Source organism: Silurus aristotelis, assembly GCF_946808225.1.
Source record: "Silurus aristotelis genome assembly, chromosome: 1".
NCBI lineage: Eukaryota > Metazoa > Chordata > Actinopteri > Siluriformes > Siluridae > Silurus > Silurus aristotelis.
In genome coordinates, this window is record NC_139574.1 from 11,180,293 (window position 1) to 11,207,565 (window position 27,273).

The 27,273-nt window shown below is 39.7% G+C and overlaps 1 protein-coding gene across 3 annotated transcripts in view; it reads right to left on the reverse strand.

Moving 5' to 3' along the window:
- The window catches only part of hecw1a (HECT, C2 and WW domain containing E3 ubiquitin protein ligase 1a), a 98,766-nt gene that overhangs the window by 65,557 nt on the left and 5,936 nt on the right, over window positions 1-27,273 (reverse strand). The window contains exons 2-6 of one of the 3 annotated variants that reach the window (XM_083543846.1): window positions 17,531-17,588; window positions 17,111-17,294; window positions 15,550-15,856; window positions 15,350-15,457; window positions 4,826-4,920 (exon numbers count right to left, since the gene is read on the reverse strand). In XM_083543846.1, coding sequence (XP_083399972.1) covers window positions 4,826-4,920; window positions 15,350-15,457; window positions 15,550-15,826 — 480 coding nt within the window. In that variant the 5' untranslated portion in view covers window positions 15,827-15,856; window positions 17,111-17,294; window positions 17,531-17,588. The remainder of the gene's footprint in view (window positions 1-4,825; window positions 4,921-15,349; window positions 15,458-15,549; window positions 15,857-17,110; window positions 17,295-17,530; window positions 17,589-27,273) is intronic. The other 2 variants (XM_083543845.1, XM_083543844.1) reach the window with 2 other exon arrangements.

Below are 27,273 nucleotides of genomic sequence, written 5' to 3' on the forward strand. Positions count from 1 at the left end.
CACAACCTGGTTAAAAACTCCACTGCCATCTCTGGTAAACATCTCCACACTAAACTGCTATGTCAACTGGGCCAACCCACTTTCCACTCTTGATCCTCCTAATCGCTGCTCTCACTTCCTCCCTACTAATCCTATCCGCTCCCTGCTTCACCATCTCCACATCATCCAACCTTTTCTCTCTCTCATTTTCCTCATTTCCTCCATCCTTTATTGCTCTAACTTGCAGCACATCCTTCCCAGCTCGGTCCCTCTGCTTGGCCAATCACTACAAATCCTTTTCTCTTTTCTTACTGTCCAACTTCTCATACAGCTCCTTATATGCCTTTTCCTTTGCTTTCGCCACATCCCTCTTCACCTGCTGCCGCAACTCCTTGTACTCCTGACTACTTTTCTAATCTCTCTGGCAATCCCAGTTCTGTTTCGCCAACCTCTTTCTCCTTAGGCTCTCCTGCACTTCCCCATTCCACCACTACGTCTCCTTGTCTTCCTTTCTATTTTCAGATAACACACCAGGTACCTTCCTAGCTGTCTTTCATCACTTTCTGCAGTAGTTGCCCAATCATTCAGCACCTCTTCACCACCACCGAGCCCCAGTCTGACCTCTTCCCTAAATCTCACACTACAGTCTTCCTCCTTCAGTTTCCACCATCTTATTCTTTTTTCAGTCTTCACTCTCCTCCATTTATTCTTCACCTCCAAAGCCATCATCTTACAGACCATCATCCGATGCTGTCTAGTTACACTGTCCTCTGCCAACACCTTACACTCTCCAATCTCTTCCAGGTTCTGCACAAAATATAGTCCACATGTGTGTATCTTCCTCCATATTCACCACTGCCATTTACATCCTTTTAGCAAAATCTATCACTATCTGCTCTTCCACATTCCTCTCCCTAAGACCATATCTACCCATCACCTCCTCATCACCTCTGCTCCCTTCACCTACATGCCCATTGAAATCTGCCCCAATCACCAATCGTTCATTCCTAGGTCTACCACTTCATCTAACTTAATTAAAAAATATTTTCTGCTCCATATCACAACCCACTTGTGGAGCATAACCACTGATGACATTTATCATCACCCCTTCAACTTCCAGCTTCATGTTCATCACCAAATCAGAAACTCTATTCACCTCCACTACACACTTACTGTACTGTTCCTACAGGATAACCACTACACGAGTTCTCTTTCAATCAACACCATGATACAATGGTTTAAACCCACCTCCAATGTATCTGGCCTTACTCCTTTTCCAGTCTCCTGAACACACAACATATATACCTTTCTCCACTCCATGATATCAGCTACCTCTCTCCCTTTACTAGCCTTCACCGCCACTCTCCTCCACACCTCCTTTCCCTGCTGTCTCTGTAGAAGTCTTCTCACTCCCCTTCTCCTCCTTTGACCAACAGTTGGCTAACAATACTTGTGGCGGTTGTTGGTAACCTCGGATCTGGTATGAAATTCTGATTTGTGATCTGCATATTTGATTTGGCACATGTTTTATGCTGGATGCCCTTCCTAACGCAACCCTTCCAATTTATCCGGGCTTGGGACCTGCACTAAGAGTGCACTAATGGCTGGGTAATTATATATTAAATATATTGTATTTATATTTAAATTGGTTAAATTTGTAGAACTGGTGTGACTAAATTGTGTTTGTGCCAAATGTGGCACATGTAGCATCCATGCTTATTTCATAGCATTGATAATCATATAAAAACTGTTCCAAAAATTTTGCACATGCTATCTGTCCATCAGCTTCAGAATCTAGTAGCTTCTTGTATCTTTATCTTGTATCTGATATCTTTGAACATCGAGACACCAAGAATGTTACTGTAACAAGTTCACTCTTAAAAATATATACTTTATATATTCCATCAGGTCTACAGGTATGCAAAGCGGAAAAGAAGAGCCTCTGTATCTTGTATCTGATATCTTTGAACATCGAGACACCAAGAATGTTACTGTAACAAGTTTACTCTTAAAAATATATACTTTATATATTCTATCAGGTCTACAGGTATGCAAAGCGGAAAAGAAGAGCCTCTGTTGGCTGGTCTTTTGGAATGTGTGTGTGTATGTGAGCATAATGAACTTCCTTTGGATCTCCTAGTTCCTGTTCTGTCTTTAAAGTGTATGTGTCACTTCTACAAAAACAACCGCAGATATCACTTGAAAGGAAATACCTGCCAAATTGCTCATGTCTTTAGTAATGTATTTGAAGTATTTGGTTTCCAGTTGTTACATAATCTCTGCCGTAAAAAAAACATCAGAAAAATCACTATACCATTGTGTTTCTGTTATTGTTGATACAATAACAAGATATTCTCTAAATAATTGTGTTTTTCTGCTCTTTGAGACATGAGATTTATGCTTTCAAGCTGTTATGTGCATGTAATGTCTGCAACAACTGTACATTGAATGGATTATTATGAAGCTCATACTCTACAGCTGTGCAATATCAAAAGATATAAGAGAGCAGCCAAAACTGGAAAGAGTCCCCTTTCAGGAATCCGAGCTGCGTCAGAACGCTTTGGGAAGGTGGCTGTGTTGTCTCTGCTCTGAATAATGTGTGTAATCAGTCAAAATTGGAAGCAGGCTGTCACCGGTGGGGTGACGTCATGACCAGGAAGTACCAGTATTTCACGGGGAGGGATACACACAGCCTTTGTGTGGCTTGTTCGGAAGTGGAGCACGCTATAATGGCTCTTGAGGGAGCCAATTGTCAGCACTTTGCTCGCATGCCCATGCAATTACCTAGGGTTTCATCCACAAGGTGCACTCAGTCATCCCACGACCTGTCAGGCTCCAGGCAATCCTCCTCCTTTCCAGACCCCAGACCAGAAGAGATTGAACCGGCTGTGCCCGGTCCGAGCACTGGACTGTTATGTCCACAGGACAAGTCCTTGGAAGAAGTCGGAACAATTGTTCATCTGCTATGGCCCTCAGAGGAGAGGCCTTCCTGCTCATAAGCAGACCCTTAGACAATGGATCATTAACTCTATTGCGTCTTCTTTTGGGTCCTCTGATCTCCCCATTCCATTCGGGGTCAGAGCGCAATCAACCCGGAGTGGGGCAGCCTTTAAGGCTTGGTCCTCTGGAGTGTCCCTCCAAGACCTCTGCAACGCTGCGGGCTGGTCCACCCCACTCACCTTTGTCAGGTTTTACAACCTTGACATCTGTGCCACTCCTGGCACTTCTGTCCTTCGACCTAGCTGTGCTCTTTCACATTAGTCAGGGACTGGTCAGTGCGGTGGTATTGGACTCTCGTTCCCAAAGCGTTCTGACGCAGCTCGAGTTCCTGAAAGGGAACGTCTCTAGGTTACGTATGTAACCCTAGTTCCCTGAGGAAACGAGATGCTGCATCTCTATGCCACACCTCCACTTCCACTCCTTTACTCCATGTGCATTTAATACTTCCTGGTCGTGACATCACCTCGCCGGTGACAGCTTGCTTCCAATTTTGACTGATTACACACATTATTTAAAGAATGGACAACACAGCCGTGTTCCCTAGGAACTAGGGTTACATACGTAACCTAAAGATGATTATTTTCAATTTTCAACAATGCTTTATAAAGTCAGTTTATCCTAAAACACAACTGACATACCAGTCGCATGGTCTTTCTAGACAAACTATATTTAATCTTTAGACAAATAATCTTTCTAGCTTGGCCCCAAATAAGAAGGACAGTGATGATTTCTATTCCCTGCAAGCCACAAAATGGGTTAAAACCATTTTTATGACATGATGTATAAAAATCATTCTCTGCTACACCATGGCTAAGTAGATATGTGATCTTAATGGACAGGTTCATAATCTGGCACTAATGAAAAAGCTTTGTAAATTAAGTATTAAAAATATTAGGAAGGAATATATTCCTTTAACCTTTAATGTGTGTATGAACACTTGAGGGTTTGCTGATATTAATGATCTACAGGATACACTAAAGTATACAAATAACTAAAAAATGCCCATCAACTTACAGCTTCTAAAAATTCTCAGAGGAAATGTAATATGTGAATTTTCAGTGGAAGAGTTGAATGTAGTGAAGAGAGATTAGAAACATTATTCGATAGATTTTGAATAGACAATATACCATTGCGGTACATTTACCTTAGTACAGTGCTTCAACAAAACTTAAAATACTAATGCTAGTTGGTACAAAGGACATAATAATAAGATTGATGCAGCAGGAACCCCCAACAAATACACTATGGATTACAGTTGTAAACAAAATTAAGTCTACTGTTATGAATGGATCTTTTGTAGAAAAGTTGGGTAAGTGCAGTCAATTCAAGCAAGTAAGTAGATGCATATCAGATAGTCTCAATGTTGATATATAAACCTTAATGATTCTGGATGTGTTTTATATAAAAAAAAAAAATCGAAGATTAAATTCTAGACAGATACATTTCAACCCTTCATCCTATTTTACTTTTACCCTTTCCTATGCCTTCTCTTAACACTGAAAGAAAACTTAATTAAAATGTAGTAAAAACAAAGCAATTATAAATGTAAAATTAATTTTAAACCAAACAGAAAAAAATATGTGTCACTAATACAATGAATACAAGTTTAAAAAAAAAAAAAGATTATTAATAAAATCTATGCCAATACATGGGCTTTTAATGAATATATGGTTTTTTTTTTTTTTTTTGGTGCTTTGTATATGTCTGCCTTCTGTTGCAATGTCGCTAGCTTTATTGTGAAATCACTTGTCATGTTTTATTAGAGTCAAAGTCATCAACAGTGTGTGTGTGTGTGTGTGTGTGTGTGTGTGTGTGTGTGTTTGTGAGTAAGAGTATGTGTACTCACAATGGCAGAAGGGTTTCTCACAGTTACGCAGGGGGTAGTGGCTCTCAGTGCTCCGCTCACTCCATGGTAATACTTGAAACAAATCTTGGTCTCAGCTATGTAATGTGGGGAAGAAAATCGAGGCAAATATTAAACTTTGCAATGTCCAGGGGCTTTGACATTTTCACTAGAGGTCGCCTGATTAATTAGGTGGCTAATTTTTTGCATTTTTATTTAATCTTCATCGGCCGATTGTGCTGCATATTAGGCGGATTATTCGGCAGGCACACATTTTGTAGCATTTTTCAATCATGTCTGCAAAGCCTGCAAAGTTGCATGTCTTTTGCAGACATGCAAAAGTCACGCAAAAGTCACGCAAAAGTCATGCAAGAAACACATCAAGCGTGTTAAAAAAAATTTTCTCATGTGCCTCCGATTCGACATGCAAAATTGAATGTAAATTGAAGGCAAAATTGAATTGAATGACGAAAAACAGCTAACGCGTTTCGACTCGAACCAACGGTGCAGAAAAACCTAAAGCTGACTGACAATTAAACCCCCCTTCCCCCAACATTTTCCTGACAGCCGACCATCAGCTTGGTGTGTCCCGGGCTTTAAGTTCTTATCATTCGTTCTTTATCTAGCCCCATATATCTAATTGTTTAAATGTGATACTACTGTTGAAGAGAGAATAAGAACAATATTTCAGAACTGTCATGTATTGTTAGTGAGCCTTTAAACAGCTGTAGTTTAGGCCAGTGGTCCCCAACCACGGGCTGCGGACCGGCAACGGTCCGTGGGTCAATTAGTACCACACAGAAAGAATACATAACTTACATTATTTCCGTTTTATTTATTATCTGATTCTGAACGATGTTTTATTTCAGATTCTTTTCACCACATTTGAAAAGACTCACTGTAAATGCATGTCAAGATGCCTCGGTCAACATGTCTTACCTACATCTGCTACCTTCTTAATAGGGTTACCTGCTCTGGCCAGTAACACATAATACATTACCGCTAAATTTAAACCCCCAAGCTAGCAAAATGAACAAAAAAACAACACAGTGGATTCATGTTTATTATTATATTTAGAAAATACCAGTTTTAATGGCATATGTATTTAATGTATTTAATGTAATGTATCTAATGTCTTATCATTTTATTTTGTTGTATTTATCTGCCACTCCTTAATGGCCAGTCCGTGAAAATATTGTTTGACATTTAACCGGTCAGTGAAAATAGGGTAAAAAGGAAAAAAGGTTTGATACCACTAAGGTTGGAGATAACTTCGAGTTATCAGTAGACAGTCTAGTAATTTTCTTTATTCAGCATGCTTAAAATCACAAGCTTTTGCAAGTGAGTGACACTGCAAATGACTCACCCCAGGTTATCACAGTATATTTGCTTGGCATATATGACAAGGCAATTGTGACTTAAGTATTTTGCTTTTTCACCACTAACTGCTAAAAACCTTTGTGAATGATTTAAAGAAGAATCTCAGTAATGTCACAGTGTTCAGATATTTCACTGTGGTTTCAGGAGGGAGAAGCCACGCTTCCTTTGACACACTGCCAAAAGAAAAAAAATCATGCCACACTGACCAGTCCTTGCCTATTGTGTGAGAGAACATCCAGAGCGCAGGACAGAGGAGCTGGGAGAGGCTCTAAGGTCGAGGTCATTGAACCTGACGAAAGTCAGTGAGGTGGTCCAGCCCGCAGAATTTGAAATGTCCTGGAGTGGAACTCCAGCGGACCAGTAGAGTCTGCCACACTCCGAGTGGAGTGAGCCTTGACCCTGAAAGGAGCGGGGAGACCAGAGGACTCATATGAAGATGAAATAACATCCACAATCCACCTACTGAAAGTCTGCTTGTTGGCAGGAAACCCTTTCCTATAGGGGACAGACAAACAGTTGCTCCGACGTTCTCCATGGACTCCTCCCATGGATGTACAGTCGGTTTTGTTTCTCCTGATCGAGGCTTGAAAAAGGAGGAGGGTATAATGCCTGCAGCACAACAGGTTGTAGGGGAGCTGTGCGGGAAACGTGTTACCAAAGGGTGTCAACCCAGCGACTGCCCAGCAAGCGGGGCACAATAAGCTGCGACAGAGGACACGTAACCCTTCTGGGTCGAAGAAGGCAATCCTGCCTCAAACTGTTCCTGCAGGAACTAAAGCACTGAACCAACCGGGAAATTGACTGGGTCCAACTGGTGGTGCTTGCACCATGCAGAGAACAAGCGCCATTTAGTGGCATACGACCTCTTCATAGAGGGAGCTCTGGATTGGAGGATGGTCTCCATTACCTCAGTAGAGAGACCAGCTGCTAAGAACTGTGCCCCCAGCCCTGCCCCCCCGCCTGAGAGAGGAAATCCCTCCCAAGAAGGTTCCTCAAGGAAGGACACCAGGTCCGTGAACCATGGTCTGCCCAGCCATCAAGGTGCCACCAGGAGGAGACGGACTCCTTCCTGGCAAACTCTCTCCATAACTCCCGGGAGCAGCGGGTGAGTGAGGGATAACTGTCACCGCTTAAAAAAATCTGAAAATTAATAGCACATAATAATGCTAGCAGTTTATTTCCCTTCTAGTTGTGTAAGAACTTAATAGCCTGCAAGGACAACATGATGTGAGGAGGTGGTAACTCGGTGGTCAAGACTGTGGACTTTGGTCTAATCTGGAGACAGTGTGTTTGCATCCTAGCACCACAAAGCTGACAGTGCTTGGCAATTGAGCAAGGGCTATAATCCTCAATTGCTAAGTTGTATAAATTATATAATTATAAGTCAAGCTGGATAAGAGTGTATGCCAAATGCCAAAAATGTATATGAAGTGAAATGTAGATTTACTTGTTAAATATTCACTTATTGACAAGGCTTCATGTAAGGAAGAAATCCGTAGAGGCCGTGTTTAAAAAGAAAATAATAAAAAATGAATAAAGATTTTAACTGGCAATATAAAATAAAATATTTTTGCTGAACTATTATAAGAAAATGCAATTGTATTATTATTATTATTATTATTATTATTATTATTATTATTATTATTATTATTATTATTACCACTACTATTATATGTATGTATTTTTCATACAAAATCAAATAGCTGAACCACAATAAAAATCACTTGAACGTGAAAAACAACCACAAACCAATCACCATCTTCTTTAACCAGCCACCACCAACAGAAGCCAGAAATATCCCTGATTTACTTCTAAAATTGGCGATTTAATATGCAACCATTTACACTGATGGCATTTGGCAGACACCCTTATTCAGAGTGACTTACCTTTATCTCATTCCTACAACTGAGAAGCTAAGGGGTTAAGGGTCATTCTCAGGTGCACAAAAGTGGCAGCTTACCACTAACTTACCATTTTTCTTACAGTACACAAGAGCTTTTATAGCAGATGAGACTTTAGCCTGCAAGATTATTATGTGTACAATATTCTCTATAGCAGATGGTCCAAAAATGTTTAAGATCTATGTTTAGTATATCAAAATATAAAGAGTTCAGCAAGAGATGCTATGGTCTCCACTGAGCCTTGGAATAGACCCTTTTGCTTTTTTATTTGCAAAATTTGTTTTGCATTCATGTGTTGGAGTCATGTGTTCTTTTACATTTGTCGAAGGCTTTTACTGTACTACATGCATTGATAGCTGGTCATGATGAAATCTAACTGTAGAATACTGAAGTGTGAGGATGTGGAAAAAGACTCAAGAAGAACAACACAATGTTAACAGAGCAATCACTTCTTTATTTATTTTCCAATTCTTAGCTTTTATTTTTCAATGTAGCTACTAAAGTGCACACACAGCTCTCTGTTACTCATCTCTCTCTCTCTGGTTACAGCCAATCTTAAAGAACTAAAAGACAGGGCTAAGAAGACTGGCTGTAAAGAGTCACAGGTCAGGATCAATGCGTGTTAGCAGCCGGGCTCATCCGCCTCCACTCGTTTACTGCATCTAGCAGACAAGCTTATCCAGAGCAACTGTTTAAGGGCCCAACAGTGGCATCTTAGTGATGCTGGGAATGGAACCCATGACCCATCTTAAACCCATCTTAATCACTGAGTTTCCACATCAACTTTGTTTCTGATGCTTCTCCTCAAGGCATTTACATTACATTTCTGGCATTTGGCAGACACCCTTATTTAGAGTGACAATTATCTCATTTATACAATTGAGCAGTTGAGAGCTTTTGCCTTGCTCAAGAGCAAAGCAGGATTAGCTTGGTAGTGCAGAGAAATGAACCCACGATCATCCGATCCCATGTCCAACATCCAGCAAGCACTATCCTTGTCGCCCACAACTGATGCTTGCCGGTTCTTTCTCAACCAAACTAATGTTGAATTTTTCAAGCTTATCAATTATATGACTTTATTTTAACACTGGGCTGGCACACCTCAGTGACACTTTAATACAGCACATGAACACTTCAGTGACTATGACACTGTGGACTACTAGAAATAAACCATATGGACAAAAGTATTGGGACACTTGACTTTCCCAGCCATATGTGATTCTTTCCCAAACTGCTTTCGCAAAGCTGAAGACACACATTTGTATAGAATGTCTATGGTAGAGGCAGCATGAAAATTTCCATTCACTTAAACTGGTAGACCCAAACCTGTTCCAGCATGTAAATGCTCCTATGCACAAAACAAACTCCATGAACATATGCTTTGCATGTGCTGGAGTGGGAGATCATCTCTATGTTACATATGTAACCCTGAGGGAACAAGACTCTGCGTCAACAAAGCTTTGGGAACAATTTCACATTGTCCACACTCTGATTCATGTGTGTAATCACCAGTGGGTTGATGTCATGACCAGGAACCTATAAACTGCACATTAAGTGAAACCAGTGCTAGCTTCGAAAAAGGGAAGGAAGCGCTGAAGGGATGCAGGCAGTGTGGCTTGGAGACGCAACATCTTATTTCCTTAGGGAACCAGGGTTACATACGTAACCTAGAGTTGTTTCCTTTCAGGAACTCGAGCTGTGTCAACAATGCTTTGGAAATAAGAGTCATGGCCAGCATCTCAGGCAATTGATATGCCATGTGTGATGGGGCCTTCCTTAGAGACCAGGTGATTCATGACCGCTCCCCAGCCCTGTCGTAAGCATTATGTGAAGACCAGGAACTCGCTGCACAGGGCCTGAGACAGGAACCTGGGAACTCTCCACACATATAAGGCACGTAGGACTCGCCATGTGACCTTGATTGTACGGTGTCAATTGCCCTCCAAGAGAACCCTTGGGCTCTGAGCCACCACTGGAGAGGTCTCATGTGCAGAAGACCAAGTGGAATCACAATGGACGCTGCCGCCCTCAGACCCAGCAGTCTTAAAGCTTCTTCACAGTGAGTGATTGGCCTTCCCTCACTCTCTTGACAGCGATAAGGATGGATTCGACACAAGTGGGGAACTGTGCCCACATAACGGTCAAATACCATACTATGCCTGATAGGTGGTTCTCAGTAATGGAGAAAGCACACTCTTTTTGTCGTTTAGCCATAACTTCCCCACATGTGGGCAAGAACGACATCTCATTGCCGGCCTGCCAGCTGCTCCAACTGAGCCAGTATCAACCAATGGTTAATAAAATCTAGAATGAAGACTTGCGATTGGAAAGTCTCGTGAAGGTGCGGGGTGAGAAGGCAAGATGAAACGGAAGGACCTGGTATTAATAAGCTTCGACCCTGAAAAGCAAACCTCAATAACTTTCCATGTTTCATGACCAGAGCCTGCTTGGGCCCTACCAGGGTGAGACACACCCTGTTAAACCGGAACGGACAAGACTCGCAGGGACCCATCAAGACACATCTGGCAGATCACTAGATAGTCTGTTCTCTGGTGTGCCTAGAGCCAGAGCTATGCCCTGGTGCAATTCTAGAGGCTTCCTGAGAGGCAGCAAACCCTCCAATTCTGCTGCGGTACCGGGCGGAAATGGGGAGGGTATTCACTGGAGCTGGCCGTGCCCTGAAGCACTGAAAGTGGCAGGATTAACAGACCAGCTTCCTGAGAGCACCGGGGCAGGGCGAGCATCGTATCCTGAGGTGCACAGTGCTCCTTTCTGGGGGAGTCCCCAGATGGTCCTGTATCAGGACTTTTTGGCTGAAGCTCCTCTATTGAAGGTTACGATCCTCAGACCCATCAACTCACAGGGCTTCTTGCACCTTTTTGCACCTCACAATGCTGGAGATGCAGGGTTGTGGTTGGGTCTGTGCCTGCCGAGCTTGGTGGGCAGCACCGGGGTTTTTAGGGATGATGCAGCACCTGGGGAGAAATAGCTAGCCAGTGTCTCTACAACCCAGAGAATCGTCCCATAAACACAATTATTTTTTTAAGGGATGGGCGGAATGAGGCTTCGCTCAAGACTTGGACACCTCGGTAAGGGCCAAAAAAAAAACAAAAAAGAAGGGGCAAACCCTGGCCTGGTGGCAGTGATGTGGGTTGCAGAAAGCGCTCATCAAGCTTACTGGATGGGTGAGCTTGCTGCTGACCGGCTGGCCATTTATTTGTTTAATTATTATCTCAAGCATGGCTTGGCATGTGCCACTACCTCTAATAGCTCCTGGAAGGGCACTGGTTAAGGGGTTGTCTCTGAGGCTTTGCAGAGCTCCGTCCCTCTCACCTTCTCAGAGGAAGAGAGGCAGAGCTGAGCACAGGAGGAAACCGCTAAAATGCATGCTTCCGAACCTTGTGACAGAATGCTTTTATTGAATACATACAAAAAGCACATACCATATTTATGTCAGGGATCCACCTGCTGTGTCCCCCTCGGAGGTTCTCACGCTGCCTCTATCTGCCGCTCTCAGCGTTAAACAACGGCACCTGTTCCTCATCACGATTCCCCTTTATAAGCTCCCGTTCCGCCTCGCTTGATGTCGGACCTACTAGATGGCTACGGTGATCCACCTGGTTCCAGACTGCCAGCGTTCCCCGCTGGTTCCTGTTCCTTCTCCCTGTCCCACAGATTACCCTCGCTTTCCGGATTACCCTTTCCATATGGATTATACTTTCCCGAATGGATTGTACTTCCATATCGGATTAAATGAGCATTACAGACTCAACCCGCATCACAGTTTGTAATGCTCCCTGTCCTCTGTTTATGTACTGAATATTTCAAATAAACATGATAGAGTTTCTTCCGCTCCCATCGCGTGGTCACTACCCTGACAATTTATGACCAGGTGTCTGCAAACTTTTAGCAATATAGTGTATCTTTGTCATATACATACCCACCCTTTTCTGTCTATATATTTTTGCATATATATTTTATAGTATATTGTTTAGGTTTGCAACAACTAATTGATAAAATCCGATAATAATCGATAATGAAATTCCTTGTCAACGAATGCGGTTATCGATTATTTGGGCTGCTCAAGTTACGGTTTAGCATGACTGTAAGAACACAGCCGCTGTGGCAGACAGTACAGGGTCAACCGGCAGCAGAAAAAAGTGTGCCTCCCATATATATATATGTGAAACCATGTGAAAATTATATAGTTATATAGTTTAATGTAGTGTTATTGTGTAAACTGCTTGTTTGCTAACTTCAGGACAGTCGCACTAGATTTGTTCTGGCATGGCTCATGAGTATCAGGTTGCGCAATTAGCTTACTCGCAACATAGTGATGGATTCAATTAAAAAGGTGCGAACAAACATTAATCTAAAAGCAGCAAATAACAGCAGCAATAAATGTTCACATTTACGTTACTGTTGTTGTTTTTTAGCAAATGCTCAACCAACGCATATATTTTTCTTTTCTTTTTTTTAATCAAGCCTGTCAGCTTGGTGCATTTTTCCATTCCATTCTCTTTTTATAGCATTTGTCCACTACAACTGTTAACTATCTGTTTTCAAACGTGATTTACTGCAGCTTTAATACGTTCAAATGCTTGTTTTCAATGTTTGTATATTTAATTTATGCATATGTCATTTAATTATAATAAAAAATTCAATTATATATTCTAGATGCTTATATCTTTAAATGATCTGTGTATTTTTCTTTAAACAAAAATTGTCAATACAATGTGTTGTTCTTTTATAGAGATATTTTTAAAATGGTTGTTAACTTACCATCAGCAAAATACAATGCAAATGTTAATTTACACAGATTGCTTCACCTTGCATACTCAAACAGCATGAGTGATTTTTTTTAAATCCCCCCCTCACTTTTTAACAAGCAGCTACTATAAACTTTAAAATGTATAAATTAAAGATGAACTCAATATGTGGCTTTTGCATTTTTCAAGTACACTTTTATACATAAATACCCTAAATTAATGTTCTATATAGTTATAATAAGCAATTTCATTTGATTAATCAAGAAAATGTAATCGTACGATTTCTAGTTTATCAACATAATAGTTAGCTGCAGCCCTAATATTATTATTATTTATAGTATATTTGTTATATTGTTTTATCTTTTGTTATAATTTATACTTTTATATATACTTTTATACTTTATATTTTTATTATGTTTTTTCATATTCTATTTCTATTTACATGTTGGACAGTTGTAAAAATCACTTCACTATACTCAGTATGAATGTGTATGCGACAAAATTTGACTGATTTGATTTGAAGCAGGGGCGATCCATTGCATCACAAAGTCTCATCGATGGCATAAAGTTATAAGAATGAAAAAACAATTCTTTAGACACATTATTGTTTCTCATCTATCAATTTGTCCATCCTGTACATGCACTTAACCAATCTGTTTCTACGGTTATTTAAAAAGATTTAGTTTGGGGGGGAGCATGATGAGCCACTTTGTTCACATTAAGCTATACTGTATACCAACAGCAGTATCTCACATGCACTGTATGTATGAATGTATCGCTGAAGCGTGTCACTCAAATTAGAGTGTCACTCTAAGAAAGCGTCTGATATGAGAGCAAGTGATAGATGGCATGAATCTACGGTCTGGGCTAGAAAGAATTTAGCACCATCCTCATTTTGATATTATTCTGTGTAAAAGAAAATGGTATACATAAATAAATAGTAATAAAAAAATGCCTAAATAATGTTTTAAATTTTTTAGTAATAGCAGTAAATTTAATATATTTGCCAAAATATAAACTGAATACTGAATTTTTTTCATCTTTGTTAGAGAGAGGGGCTGAGTCATGCTAGCTCATTAATACTAGCTCCCTTTGACTGCATAAAGGAATTCTCAGAAGTGTTTCCAAAATGTAGGAACCATATGCCCTCTAAAAATGGCAAGAGCCTGATAAGCATTCAGAGCACACAGTGTGCACAACCTGCTCACTGAGCATGCCACATCTGGCCCAGTGTCTCCTGATAAATGAGGAACAATTTCCTGTTTGAACCATTTACCGTTAGCACTTAGGAGGGTCATGGCAACAGATAGCTGCCACAGCTGAAGACATGATAATGCAATAATCTGACTTAATATAGGTTTTACTTTAGCTTCCAGGCTCTCTAGACAAAACAATTATGGATTTTTGTATCGTTGCCAATCCTTTCTGCACGTAGGTTTAGTAGATACTGTGCTAGATTGTGTTATCTGTATGACCCAATTGCATTATTGCATCATTTTAAAATAGCATTTCTGCTAGTCTGGCTAGTTAAACTTTCACTAGAAGGTCTAGAGGGTGTGCATTTGATAATTTATTTTTTTATAAACATGGCTAAAAACAGTCTACTTTCACAGAAATTGGCTATTTGGTTAACACTGAGAAATGTCTGTGATTGATCATCTGCAGAGTCTTTTGCAATATTATGTTACTTTCCTTCAAAATAAAACTCGAATGACTTCTAGAAAGGATATTCCTGTCTTTAATCTTGTGACTATATCTTGCTCAAGAAAGCATGATGCATTCTGGAGTGTAAATGGATTCTGAAGATTCTAAAGCTTGTGGCTGGAAAATGTGAAAACTATATTTAGAGCTAAATTATGGGCTCTAAATTATGGGACTGAAGTAAATTAAATTCAGTAGTTCTGAAATTCACTTCTAGTATTTTTTTATTATTTTTGTCCTAATGTCCAAATGGCTAAACCAGTGATATGACAGCTGTAAAGATCGGGTAAGCTGTCTGAAATCGCATACATAAACAAACAAACAAACAAACAAATAAATACAAATAATTGAAAGAATAACCACACACCATTTGCATATTCAAGACACTTTGCATAATAATAATGTATCTATGGTAATAGTGAATAATAATAATACTGAATATTAATATAATTAATTATTAATTATATATTTATATTTATATATCATATTTATAATTAATTATTCTAACAAAATGCAGCAACACTTGGAGAAATCAGGTAGTAATTTTATACATTAAAGCCAGGTAGTAAAATATGTTTTAATCATAAGCTGAATTCCTTTATTCTACATAAAATATACATTTAGATATTGATTTTTCTTTGCATTATGCAGCACATGAAAGAGGGATGGATAAATTTCAGGGCTAAAGTTAATACCATACTGCCAAAAAAAAAAAAAGACTATCTCAACTAATCTGCAAAAATGACTGATCGAGAGAAAGAGCAGGATATACCTACACTCTATAAAGTATGAGCTGGCATCAATCTTCCAAACAATCTGCCCTTTATGTGATCCATTTACCCCACGGTTCTTGTAGTCCAGAAAGTTATCTGAAAGAACCTCATCTATAGAAGAAGAGAGAGTGCAATTTTTCATAGTTGGACTCACAAAAATGCTAATCGTTTCATAATAGACTGCTGATTGTTGGAAGTCTCACCGATCAGGTACATGCCGATCCAGTCTCCAGCATCCACCTCCTCTTTGATGTCCCAGCAGATGAGGATGTCCTCTGGCTGTCCGATGCTGTAGATGGAGGTGCTAACTGTGAGGGTGGAGCGGCTGTGGGTTGATACCAGGTCTGGGTCGCTGGAGGATCGTGGCAGGGCTAAGGGGCTGCTGGGATCGATGGTGGGGCATTGCTCAGCTGTGAGGCTATAGCGTGCCCTGTTTTTACATCGCCGATGGTTCTGGGAGCTCCGTGATGGCGAGGACATAGCAGTCAGAAACCTGCTCTGGTACAGGTTCTGCAGGAGAAAAATATATAAACAGAAATGCCAAACATGTCATAATGATGTCGAGTCCATGTCTTACCAGAGCAGAACTCAACACAGACTGGTGAGAGACAGAGATAGTGTCTTTACACACAGGCCATTTAGACTCATTTCCATAGATTTAATGCAAAGCTTTATGTGGATAGTTACTATGGGTATAGCTGTGACCCTGGCATTGGTACATGTGACCTAATTGGCTCAGAAAACTGGTAACATCACTTTGTGTTATTTGAGAGCCTACGGTCATTAAAAGCAAGAAATAAATGCAAAACAGCTGGAAGTACCAACTGTCCAGCAGTGACAGTAGAAACCTTACAAGATTTTCAAAAGATATTTCTAAGAACAGGAATAAAAAAAAAAAAAATCAGAATCAGTACATAGATTCATAGAAGATGATTCATAGATTCATAGAAGATGTAATGATGCCTTTTGCATGCTTAGAAAATGTAAAATGGTTGTGAACGGAAGTCAGGAAGTCAGGAATTGTCTTAGATTTTGATAATCTGGAGACCAAACACTGGATAATCTTGTCAACATTTAGCTTTAGGATCCAGGGTTGGGCTTGGGTTAGTCATTTTCTTAGTAGAGATACTACTAAAAACAAATAAATTTTTAAGCTGATTGTCATCTTCAAATGGGGATTTAATTATGAGTAATTGGGGAGAAAAATGTTGCTGGTCAAATAAGAGATAAGCTCATATAAGTATATAAGTAAATACTTACACTCAATTATGTACAATTGTGTGCTTCTATATTTGTGCCAGTAAATTTGTTTTAGGTTTGAAGAAGAGCTAAAAAAAGGTGTAATTTTTTAGTTGCCAATATTTTTAACTGTATAGTATCTTTGGTTATTGTATAGTCTGAAATTTTTTTTTTTGCTTTATATTAGTTTCTTGTTTATAGAACTGTTGTATAAAAGTGTTTTTTTTCCCACGACTACCTCAATTCAGTGCTACTTCCAAACACCTGCACATATATATTAACATAAAAGATAATCCTATACTCTTAAAAATATTTTTTACTTTGAACATTCATAAAAAATAAGTTCACTGCATGGTGGGCCGTGTATTTTTGGGTGTATGACTAATGTCATATGAAAAGTTCTTTCACACACACTCAAACCTTGAACCATGTAACTATTTAAGATATAAGTAACTCTAATTAGTAAATGCAAATCTTTTCTTAAAAACAACAATGATTTTACAACCTGTGATTTACTAGCATTACCTTCTGAACATGATGTTAATTTTGTCTTGACATTCACAAACTTTGGTAATAATTTGAGAGCTTGACCTTTAGCAGACTTTTCTTGAAAATTAGAACCAATCTCAAAAGAACACTTGGTTCCATGCAAATGGAGCGTTGTGCAAGAAGACAAGTGAAAAAAGAGAAATTTGTTCAGAAATGTCATCTGGAAAAAAAACACACAGGATGAAATGATTAGAGATAATGACAGCCAGAGACACAACACATCAATAGCGCTTAGAATAAAAAGCACAAATCGTACCCTCTCTCTCTCTCTCTCTTTTTCTCTTACACACATTCAATGTAGAGATGACCCGCACACTAAACCTCGATGCACACGTGATGTGATGTGAGGTAAAAGCTGGGTGAGGATGATGAAGATATCTTGTAAAGAGCACTGACCTTAACACCACACAGGTGCAGCAGCATAATGACTCGCCAACTCAAAGCACATCAAATCCTGAAGAGAGGGTCAAGAGGTTACTTACGTACAGCTTCCCACCACTCTGTACACACATGTCTGATGTGTTTTTCCACATTTAAACAGCTCTTAGAGCTCAGTTTCTAGGTGAATAGTTTATTAAATTAGTAGGAGAGGGTGTTGTAGATCATTTATCTATAAAAAAAAAGGTTTTTTGGGTAAATAGTATAATAAATCTCATAATTATTATAATATCTATCCCAATTCCTTTCTTTTGTCACAGAAAAAAGTGAATTTTAGTGACTTGTGCTTAATCCTGATTGGTGGATTATTTATTTATGTAGGTTAATACATAATTCTGATCCACTGCTGCAAACTAACAAAGAAATGCTTATGAAACACATAATGTGCAATCATACTAACCCCCTTAGTCAGTTCCTAATGCATCCAAAATAAAAAGCCTTGCTTTAACATGCTTCAATAAAATAAAAAATAAAAATTTCAAAACTAATAAAAGAGAAAAAGAAAAATGTACGTAAACATTAGTTCTGCGAAGGAAAATTACACAGCTGCGATCATACACTATGCCATAAGTTTGGCATGTGCTTCCTCAATATCCTTTTCCACATTTGATCCATGTGTTGTTATAATACTCTTCACTTTTCTGGAACAATGTTACTAGATTTAGAATGTGCTTGTAAAGGTTTGTGCTCATTCAGCTACAATGGTGTACGTATATTTAGGTACTGATGTAGGTGAGGTAAAGAGGCCTGGGGTGCCATTGTTGCCATTGGTGTCATTGTTCCAATTCATCCCAAAAGTGTTCACCAGGGTTGAGGTCAGAACTCTATTGCAGGCCATTAAAGCTCTTCCACTTCAGCTCATGTAAACCATATATTCATATATTTGGCTTTGTGCACAAGGGCATGGCAATGCTGGAACAGTTTTGGGTCTCCTAGTACAGGTGGGAGAAAATTGGAATCCTATACAATCGTGTGACTCCAAACTTAGTGGTAACTTTTTGGGGGCGAAACCAGATATGGCTGGAAAAGTCAGGTGTACAAAAGTGTTTGTCCATGTAGCGTTTATTCAATTGGGTCAAAATATGCAGGAGATGCTAGTACTCAATTAGAAGATTTAAATAAGTTTAAAGAGTAAATAAGTTAAATAAATGTTGCTGTTGAAGGGAAATAAAATGTTCAAATTGCTGATATGACATTCTTATCTACAAGGTTAGTTATCAAATTATCTATATTAAATTAATAGTTTTTTTTTTAGATTTTGCCAATATTCATGAAATTGTCACTGATGCATATTAATAATGTGCATGTTTGTGTGGAGGTCCTATTCCTAGTTAATTTTGCTACAGTAGTAAAAATTATAATCTAGGATTATATTTGTTGCCTCTTTTTTAGTGGTAAAAGGCACTGGATAAAAAAAATATTGCGCTTTTTTTATTGGGTTTATAAAGAATGGACAGTTTAACTTCTCGAGAAAATCATGAAACGCACAAAGAACTTTTACAAAAACATAAAAACAGTCATTGATTATCCACGTAACAAGTCTAATGAGAACGTCTCTAGGTTACGTATGTAAACCAGGTTCCATGAGGGAACGAGACGTTGCATCAACAACGCTTTGGGAACTCTTCTGCATTGTCCCCGCTCTGAATCACGTGTGTAAGCCGTTCAATCGAAAGCACGAGGTCATCTTAGGTTCTCCAAGGAGAAGGAAGCGCTGCACGGATGCCAGCAGTGTGGAATAGAGACGCAGCGTCTTGTTCCCTCAGGAAACGTCTTGGGTGGTTCCATGAAATTCCGGAGTAAGAACGGGCGCTTTGAGGATGGATTGGACTGTAGTTAATATCAACAGTCTCCTACACTGACTCAGGAATACAGTTCGCTTCTGATCATCATCACTGTACCCCACAACATTGTATATCTGCTACAAATGGACACTCGGTGCAAACCCAGATGAGGATGGGTTCCCTCTTTTCTTCCTTATGCCATCTCGGGGAGTTTTTCCTTGCCACAGTTGCCACCGGCTTGCTCATCAGGGATAAACTTACTCATAAAGAACATATTCACTTTTAATCACCACATTATGTGTGTAAAGCTGCTTTGAGACAATGTTCATTGTTAAAAGCGCTATACAAATAAAAATGTATTGAATTGAATTGAATTGAAACCAGGGTTACATACATAACCTGGAGATTGTCTCCTTTCAGGAACTCGCTTTAGGAACGAGAGTCCAATACCACCAGACTGACCAGTCCCAGCCTTGTGTGTGGGCACAGCTAGGCCAAAGAACAGAGGGGCCAGGAGTGGCACTGAGGTCAAGGTTCTAAAACCTGATGAAGGTAAGCGGGGTGGACCATCCCGCAGCGTTGCAGATGTTGTGGATGGAAACTCCAGAGGACCAAGCCTTAGAGGCTGCCACACTCCGGGTTTAGTGGAACCTGAAGGGAGTGGGGTGACCAGAGAACTCGTAGGAGGATGCAATTGCATCGACAATCCACCTGTCAAGCGTCTGCATTTTTGCAGGGAGGTTTTTCTTCGGAGGGCCATAGCAGATGGATAGTTGTTCTGGCTTCCTTCACGGACTCGTCCTGTGGACATAAATGTCCAGTGCTCATACCGGACATAGCCGGTTCAGCTTTTCCTGGTTTGGGGCCTAAAAAGGAGGAGGATAGAATGCCTGGACCCTAACAGGTCGTGGGACGACCAAGGGCACCTTATTGATGTAACCTGTTCTATGGTACAGGAAGGCGCTGGCCATCCCTGGAGTAAACTCCAGAAAAGAGGGGGCCACAGAGAGGGCCTGAGAGCCCTACTCTCTTAAGAGAGAAAATGGCAAGGAGGAACACTTTTAACATCTTAACTGTAAGAACCGTCCAAGATGCCTTGGCCAAGGGCTTGAAGGGGGGCTCAAATAAAGCCTCCAACACAACGACCATGTCCCACTTGTTTTTTTTGTTTTTTTGACAGACAGACATTAAGTTTACACAGAGTGCTTCATGAACAAACAGAAGCTGAAGCCGGCTTCTCTCCATGCCGTTTTTATACTTCCTGGTCGTGACATCACCCCACCGGTGACAGCCTGCCTTCAATTTTGACTGACTAGACTTATTATTCAGAGCATGGACAACGCAGTCGCGTTCCCAAAGCGTTCCGACGCAGCTCCAGTTCCTGAAAGGGAACTCTGAGAATTTGGACTATAGTAAATGTCAACAGTCGGCTACACTGACTCATGACTACAGTTTGCATCTGATTGTGGCAGTGGGGGCGTGGCCGAACGCCGGTTGGTGAAAGGAGGGCGAGGCCGAGAGCAGGGAAGTGTTCTCTCTCTTGCAGTGATCAGGGGGGAGCATAAAAGAGGAGCAGAAGTGTGCTTGCGGATGGTGTGTGTGTGCCTTATGGCTTCGGCACTGAGCACTACAATAAAGAAATAAAAGCATTTCGTTCAAACCCGATCCTGTCCTAAGTAGTGTTCCTTTCCCGAACCATCAGCTCTCCCACACTGATCATCATCACTGCACACCTCAACATTGTTTATCTGTAATAAATGGACATTCGGTGCCACCCAGATGAAGATGGGTTCCCTCAAGGTTTCTTCCTGATGCTATTTTGGGGGGTTTTCCTTGCCACATTTGCCATCGGCTTGCACATCAGTTACAAACTTACACTTATAAAAAATATCTTTATCACCACATCATCAGTGTAAAGTTGATTTTAGACAATATTTACAATATACAATGCTATACAAATAAAAATTCATTGAATTGAATTAAAGAAATAACCAAACATTGTAGTGCTTTAATAAAATGCATATATTATCATGGACATGTAGAGATAACCATTTTTAAATAATAAATAATATGTATACATTTAATATGTTGAAGATAAGTTGGGAGTGACGAGGATGAACAGAATTAGAAACGAGTTTATTAAAGGGACAGCGCATGTGGGACGTCTTGGAGACAAGTTGAGGGAGGTGAGATTGAGATGGTTTGGACATGGGGTATATCGGTGGGAGAAAAGAGAAAGGCCAAGGAGGAGGTTTATGGATGTGGTGAGGGAAGACATGCAGGTAGTTGGTTTAAAAGAGGCAGATGTAGAGGACAGAGGGGTATGGAGACGGATGATCCGCTGTGGCGACCCCTAATGGGAGAAGCCAAAAGAAGAAGAAGAAGAAGAAGAAGGTACATTTAATAAGTACTTTATTATTTATAAATAGTTCAAAAACACTAAGCTAACTGAATTATAGCATGATTTATTTCTGTAATATTTATTTTTTAAATGTTACACAAATATAAAATTTAATAAAATAGGCTATTTTTTTCTTTTCTTTTTCTCTCTACATGTAAATGATGATACACTACATGCATGTTTGTTTATTTCTTTATCTCTTGAAAAGAAACTGATTAGATTTATGACCATTTTGCTACACCATCCAACAATTTTATTAAAGCATGTCATTTACTGTGTGAGGAAATCTGCTGTAGTTTGCAAAGTTTCTGAAATATTTGCCCAAGCTTTTTTTTTTTTGTATATAGTTGATTCAAAAGTGATACTTAATGTAAGCCTGTTGTTCTTTTTGACTCTGCTGTATAATTAATCTTCCCGTGGGCTCACCACCTGCAGGAGGGACCGTAAGGGACGGTGCTGTGAGGATTGGGCAGCAGTCGAAGGCGGGGGCCTGCTTAGACTGCTGCCCCCGCGACCCGAATTACGGATAAGCGGGAGAAAATGAATGAATGAATGAATGTATAATTAATTGCTGTATCGTTATTTCATCTAGCAGTGGTTTGGATGCTAAGCATTTTATATGTTTTTATATATTAAGCCTTATAGACTGTGTTAAGAATGCTTTAGGATGCTAGATTTTGTATGATCTGGATGAATTGGGAAAAACAGCTATTTTTGTTCTCTATTATTTAGAGCTCTGTAAGAATGTGTGATATCAATTGAATAATCTGCTTAGGTTTTTACTAAAATTATTACCAAACCAAATAATGCAATTTAGTGTAATTAACAATATGTTTACAGGCATGGCAAAACCAAATGAGTGTATCCTGCAATCCGATACAAGATGTCAAAGTGACTGAGATTTTCATTTCAATTGTAATATGTCCTTTGGAATTTTTTTTTTAACTTGACTTGTGGCAGAGATACATGAAAAAAGTAGAAACTTTCTGCTTTTTTTCAGTATAGTATGTAACTTTCAGAAATGTCTTCCGTAGAAAGTGTCAAAATTTCACCCGTTGTGCAAGACCCACTCTATATCCAGTACAGCAACCATATATTCTATTGAAATAATATGAATGCCCATTAAAATATGAATATGAATGCCGTTTTAAAATACACAAACAAAACATGACAGAAACGTCATGTACAACAGACCAAGAACAAGCTTCCTCAATCTGTATAAAGCAATAACAAACTCATTTACTATAAATAACAAGCCTTTGGGCCTTTTAGAGTGTGCTTTGTAATACACAAATCTAACATTCCCCGAACGCAGCACATTACACCCTTTTCCCTGTTGTCTTTGTTTTTCATTCCTCAATGCAGTTTCACAAATTGCAGGCGAGCAAAATGACATTATAAAGTGACCTACAGTATGTAGTGTTTCTCTGTGGGGATAAACATGCACGAAGCATATTGTAAAAATAGTGCCAGTGCCATACGGCTGAAATTCCATCAGCAATGAGACGACGCTCCATGCATCAGTGCGTCACACTTGGGGATGGATGGATGCTTTTTAACCTACTAACACTTTGAAAGCAATGATGCTGACTGCCTTCAGGAATCTCAATATTCTCTTACCACCCACATATACACACACACATACACAGACTTGCTCTTGCACACAGAAATAGTTCTGAGGTAAACATAAGGAGAGATGAACCACCTTGCCATCATCTTAATTACACTACACATGATAGGAATGTGCAGTCACATCTATTCCATCATCCCCCATTGGAAATCCTTATTCTGGAAATTCTGGCACGAGGCACCGAGGACATCATTAGCCGACGAAGACAAGCAGCCATATTCCTGCTCCCTCTGGATTATTGAGACTTCTCAGCAAGCAATCTCTGAGGGACAGGAAAACCCGTTTTAATATGTCTGCTTTGCCATAATTATCACTTCACTGATTATTCAATGTCTCCTGTTACAATAATGAATCACATCGAAGGTTCAGGGTATTTTAAGGCTTTGTATTCACAAGAGCACATCACGTCTAATGGATAATTAGTACCACTCTGTGCTGTGGATTCTCCTGTAACCTTAATCTGCTGCCTCTTTCTTCCCAAGTGCTTGCTCTGTTCTTTATTCTTAGCTTCCTGCATGAAAGGAATTCCTTGCAAAAATATCTAGCAGGTTTTAATTGGAAGGTAAATGCTCATTAGATTGTATACGATGCTGTAGACCTTTAATGGTTTGTGAAATCTCATCGTCTGGGGGTAAATAGTCCTGTTTGTACGCCTCATTTGAGGAAGATGTCTTTGTTTAGAGGGTAGAGCTTCTGTTCATTTATGCATAGCCGATTCAAACCAAAAATAGAGAAAATGCTATTATTCAAAAAACAGACCATGGTACATGAAAGTTTTTTGCTTCCTAAATAGTTTCTGCATAGAAGTTTTGCTGACTAGGAAACAGTTTAGAAATTAAAGGATTTTCACAGCGCAAAAACTAATAAGGTTCTAAATGTGTGTGTTTTTTTATGTTTGACTTTAGCAATAAATGTCACCAGGAAGAAGAAGAAACAAACAACACTTGAACTGAACCTTTTTTGGTAGATGAGTGATCATAATATGATATGACTGCAACACATAGAGATCATATTCCTCGAACTATAACTGTCATTAAAGATATAGCATTATAGCTATAGCATTTTACAGCATTGCAGTTTATGCTTCTATTTTTTCCAAATGTACTCAGGACGCTTGTGACAAAAGCTTTTCCAAAACATATACAAAGCCCCTCTGTGCAGGCCAGAGTATAAATGAGATGGCATCTACAGAATTGTCTAAGTCAGATAACGTCTAAAGTGGAAAAAAGGTTTCTTTAAGGTGAATTTTAGTCACGTTTATCTCTCGTATTCCCCCTTCCTGTCTCAGTTCTCGTAGCAATGAAAGCCATATGCTATTTTTTTCCCTATGTGCTTGTCACTGGTTTTATTTCTCAGTTATATACACGTATACTAGCATTGAAAAGAGGGGAAACCGTTTTTTTCTCTTTAGACGTTATCTGACTTAGACAATTCTGTAGGTGCCCCCTGGTTTCATGTTTCCTGGTTTTGACCCTTCCCAGTTTTCCCCATCGTAAGATAATGGCTTTTCCCCATTAAATGCCAGATAACTGTATTTTTACCCCCACTATGAACATTGTTAGATTTGGACATTTTGAATTTTTATACTTTCACTCAAATATATTACTTGTGCTAATCTCAACATATGTGATGACAAATATTGTGACAACCCCCTTCTATGCTGACATATATCATGCAAGAACTAACCACATATCTTCTATGGAAGTAGGCTGCCTCAGATCCCTCTGCCTCTCATGTAATCATGGACAGACTCGATGATGTTGAGATCAAGGCTCTGTGGGGCCCAAACCATCACTTCCTTGTTCTTCTCTATACTGTAGATAGTTCTTAATGACATATACATAGACACATATATATTTGGGGTCATAATAAGAATGAATTTGGGGCCAATCAGATGCCTCTCTCATGGTGTTGCATGATAACTTATGTGCCTGTATTTCTCAGCATTGAGGTAACAGTTAATATGTGGAAATGCAGCCTCAAACTTGCAGGAAACCTCCACCATGCTTCACTCTTTCCTCAAGACGCCCATTATTGTGCCACTCTCCAGCCCTTCTGCAAACAATGTGTCTCCTGCTACAGTGAAATATTAAAAATTTGGACTCATTAGTCTAGAGCAGCGGTGTCAAACTCAAGTTCACAGTAAGCCAAAATTTAAAACTGTGACAAAGTTGCAGGCCAAACTCAATATTTATTGAAAAATTGACTGCAAAACTTTAGTTTTGCATAAACATTGAATCTGGAACCACCAAAGCTTAATATGATAAACACAAAATTTAATTTGAAATAAAACACACATCAGTGGTATTCGTTTCTTATTATGTCTCTCTCTATCTGTAGCCTTTCGAGTACCTTTTTACTGAAAATCTTTTTTTCACAGGCCAACAACAAAACATAACTAAAAATAATAATAATTTCCTTTAATTAAAAAAAGGCAATCTTTCAACTATTAACCTTGGAGTAGAAAAAGTGCATAAAGACAACATTCATACAAGCTCAGTTTGCTACACTTTGATTTACTCTGATGCACATTGGTTCAAGCCAGATACCTGGCATCTCTTCTCAGATGCAAGTGCATCATGTCTGGGATTAGGCTCTGGGCTAAGAAAATCCTCAGGATTGAGTGAAGATGTTCATCAGTGAGAACAGTTGCTCACATAGATATGTGCTGCCGAACATAGAGAGCATTTGAGCAGCTTGGGCATGGAGTTGGGGCAGTGTGTCGGGAAGGAAACATGGAAATTGTGCAGCACACACAGAGTCCTACTTTTACTTGAGCGTGTCTCTACACTGGAGTTCAATCAGCTCCATTTGGAGGTTGGCTGGTGCGCTTCCCACGTCAACCACAAACGAATTACTGAGCAGTTCAAATCTGCATTTCTGGGCTTCAAAGTCGGCAAATCGCCGGGTAAACTCGGCGCTGAGTATGCATTCTGGGATTTGTAGAATTAGCGGTGTATGCACTATACACTGGCGGGCCAGCTCTAATACACATTTGATATGATCTCACAGAACAAATATAATTACACCATGGGCCAGATTTGGCCCGCGTGCCTGAGTTTGACACCCCTGGTCTAGAGCACCTGCTGGCATTTTTCTGCACCCTAGTTATAAGGTTAATACATTGTTGAGACACAAAGGCCTGTTTGCACATCAGAGGTGTGGCTTTCTACTGTAATTCTTTTATAAAGAGCACTTATGGCCAGACATTGAAGTGTGGTTATAGAGGTTTGTGCCCATTCATTTATAAGGATGTTAGTAAAGTCACCTACTGAAGTGGGGTGAGTAATCCTGGGGTACAGTCAGTTTTAAAATTAATACCAAAGGCGTTCAGTAAAGTTGAGATTAGAGGTCTGTGTGTATGTGTGTGTGAATCATGATAATCAATAATAAATCAGCAAAACAAAACTGCTGGTCATCCCAGGTGATTCATCTCCAGGTCAAGATCTCCAAATAACACTTCATGACTCTCTGCTTTCCCCTTCAGCCACTGCTTGTAACCTTGGGGTAACTATGGACAATGAACTGTCCTTCTTTTTACATGTCGCTAAAGTGGCTCGCTCCTGTCGATTTCTTCTCTACAACATCCAAAGGATTCGACCATTTCTGTCCACACAGGCTGCCCAGGTGCTTGTTCAGTCTCTTGTCATTTCAAAACTTGACTACTGCAACTCTCTCCTGGCAGGTCTTCCCCTGAACGCTATTCGTTCACTGCAAATGCATAACCACATCACTCGTTCTTTAAAAATGCATAGGGAGTGTAACTAACAGAAATAGTCACTTTTAGTTCTGTAAGAAAAAACAATCATCCTCTCCACTATATAGCTCAACACTTTCGATCCCTCCACTTGAGAATGTGCCAAAACACAATGATCAAACTGGGAGA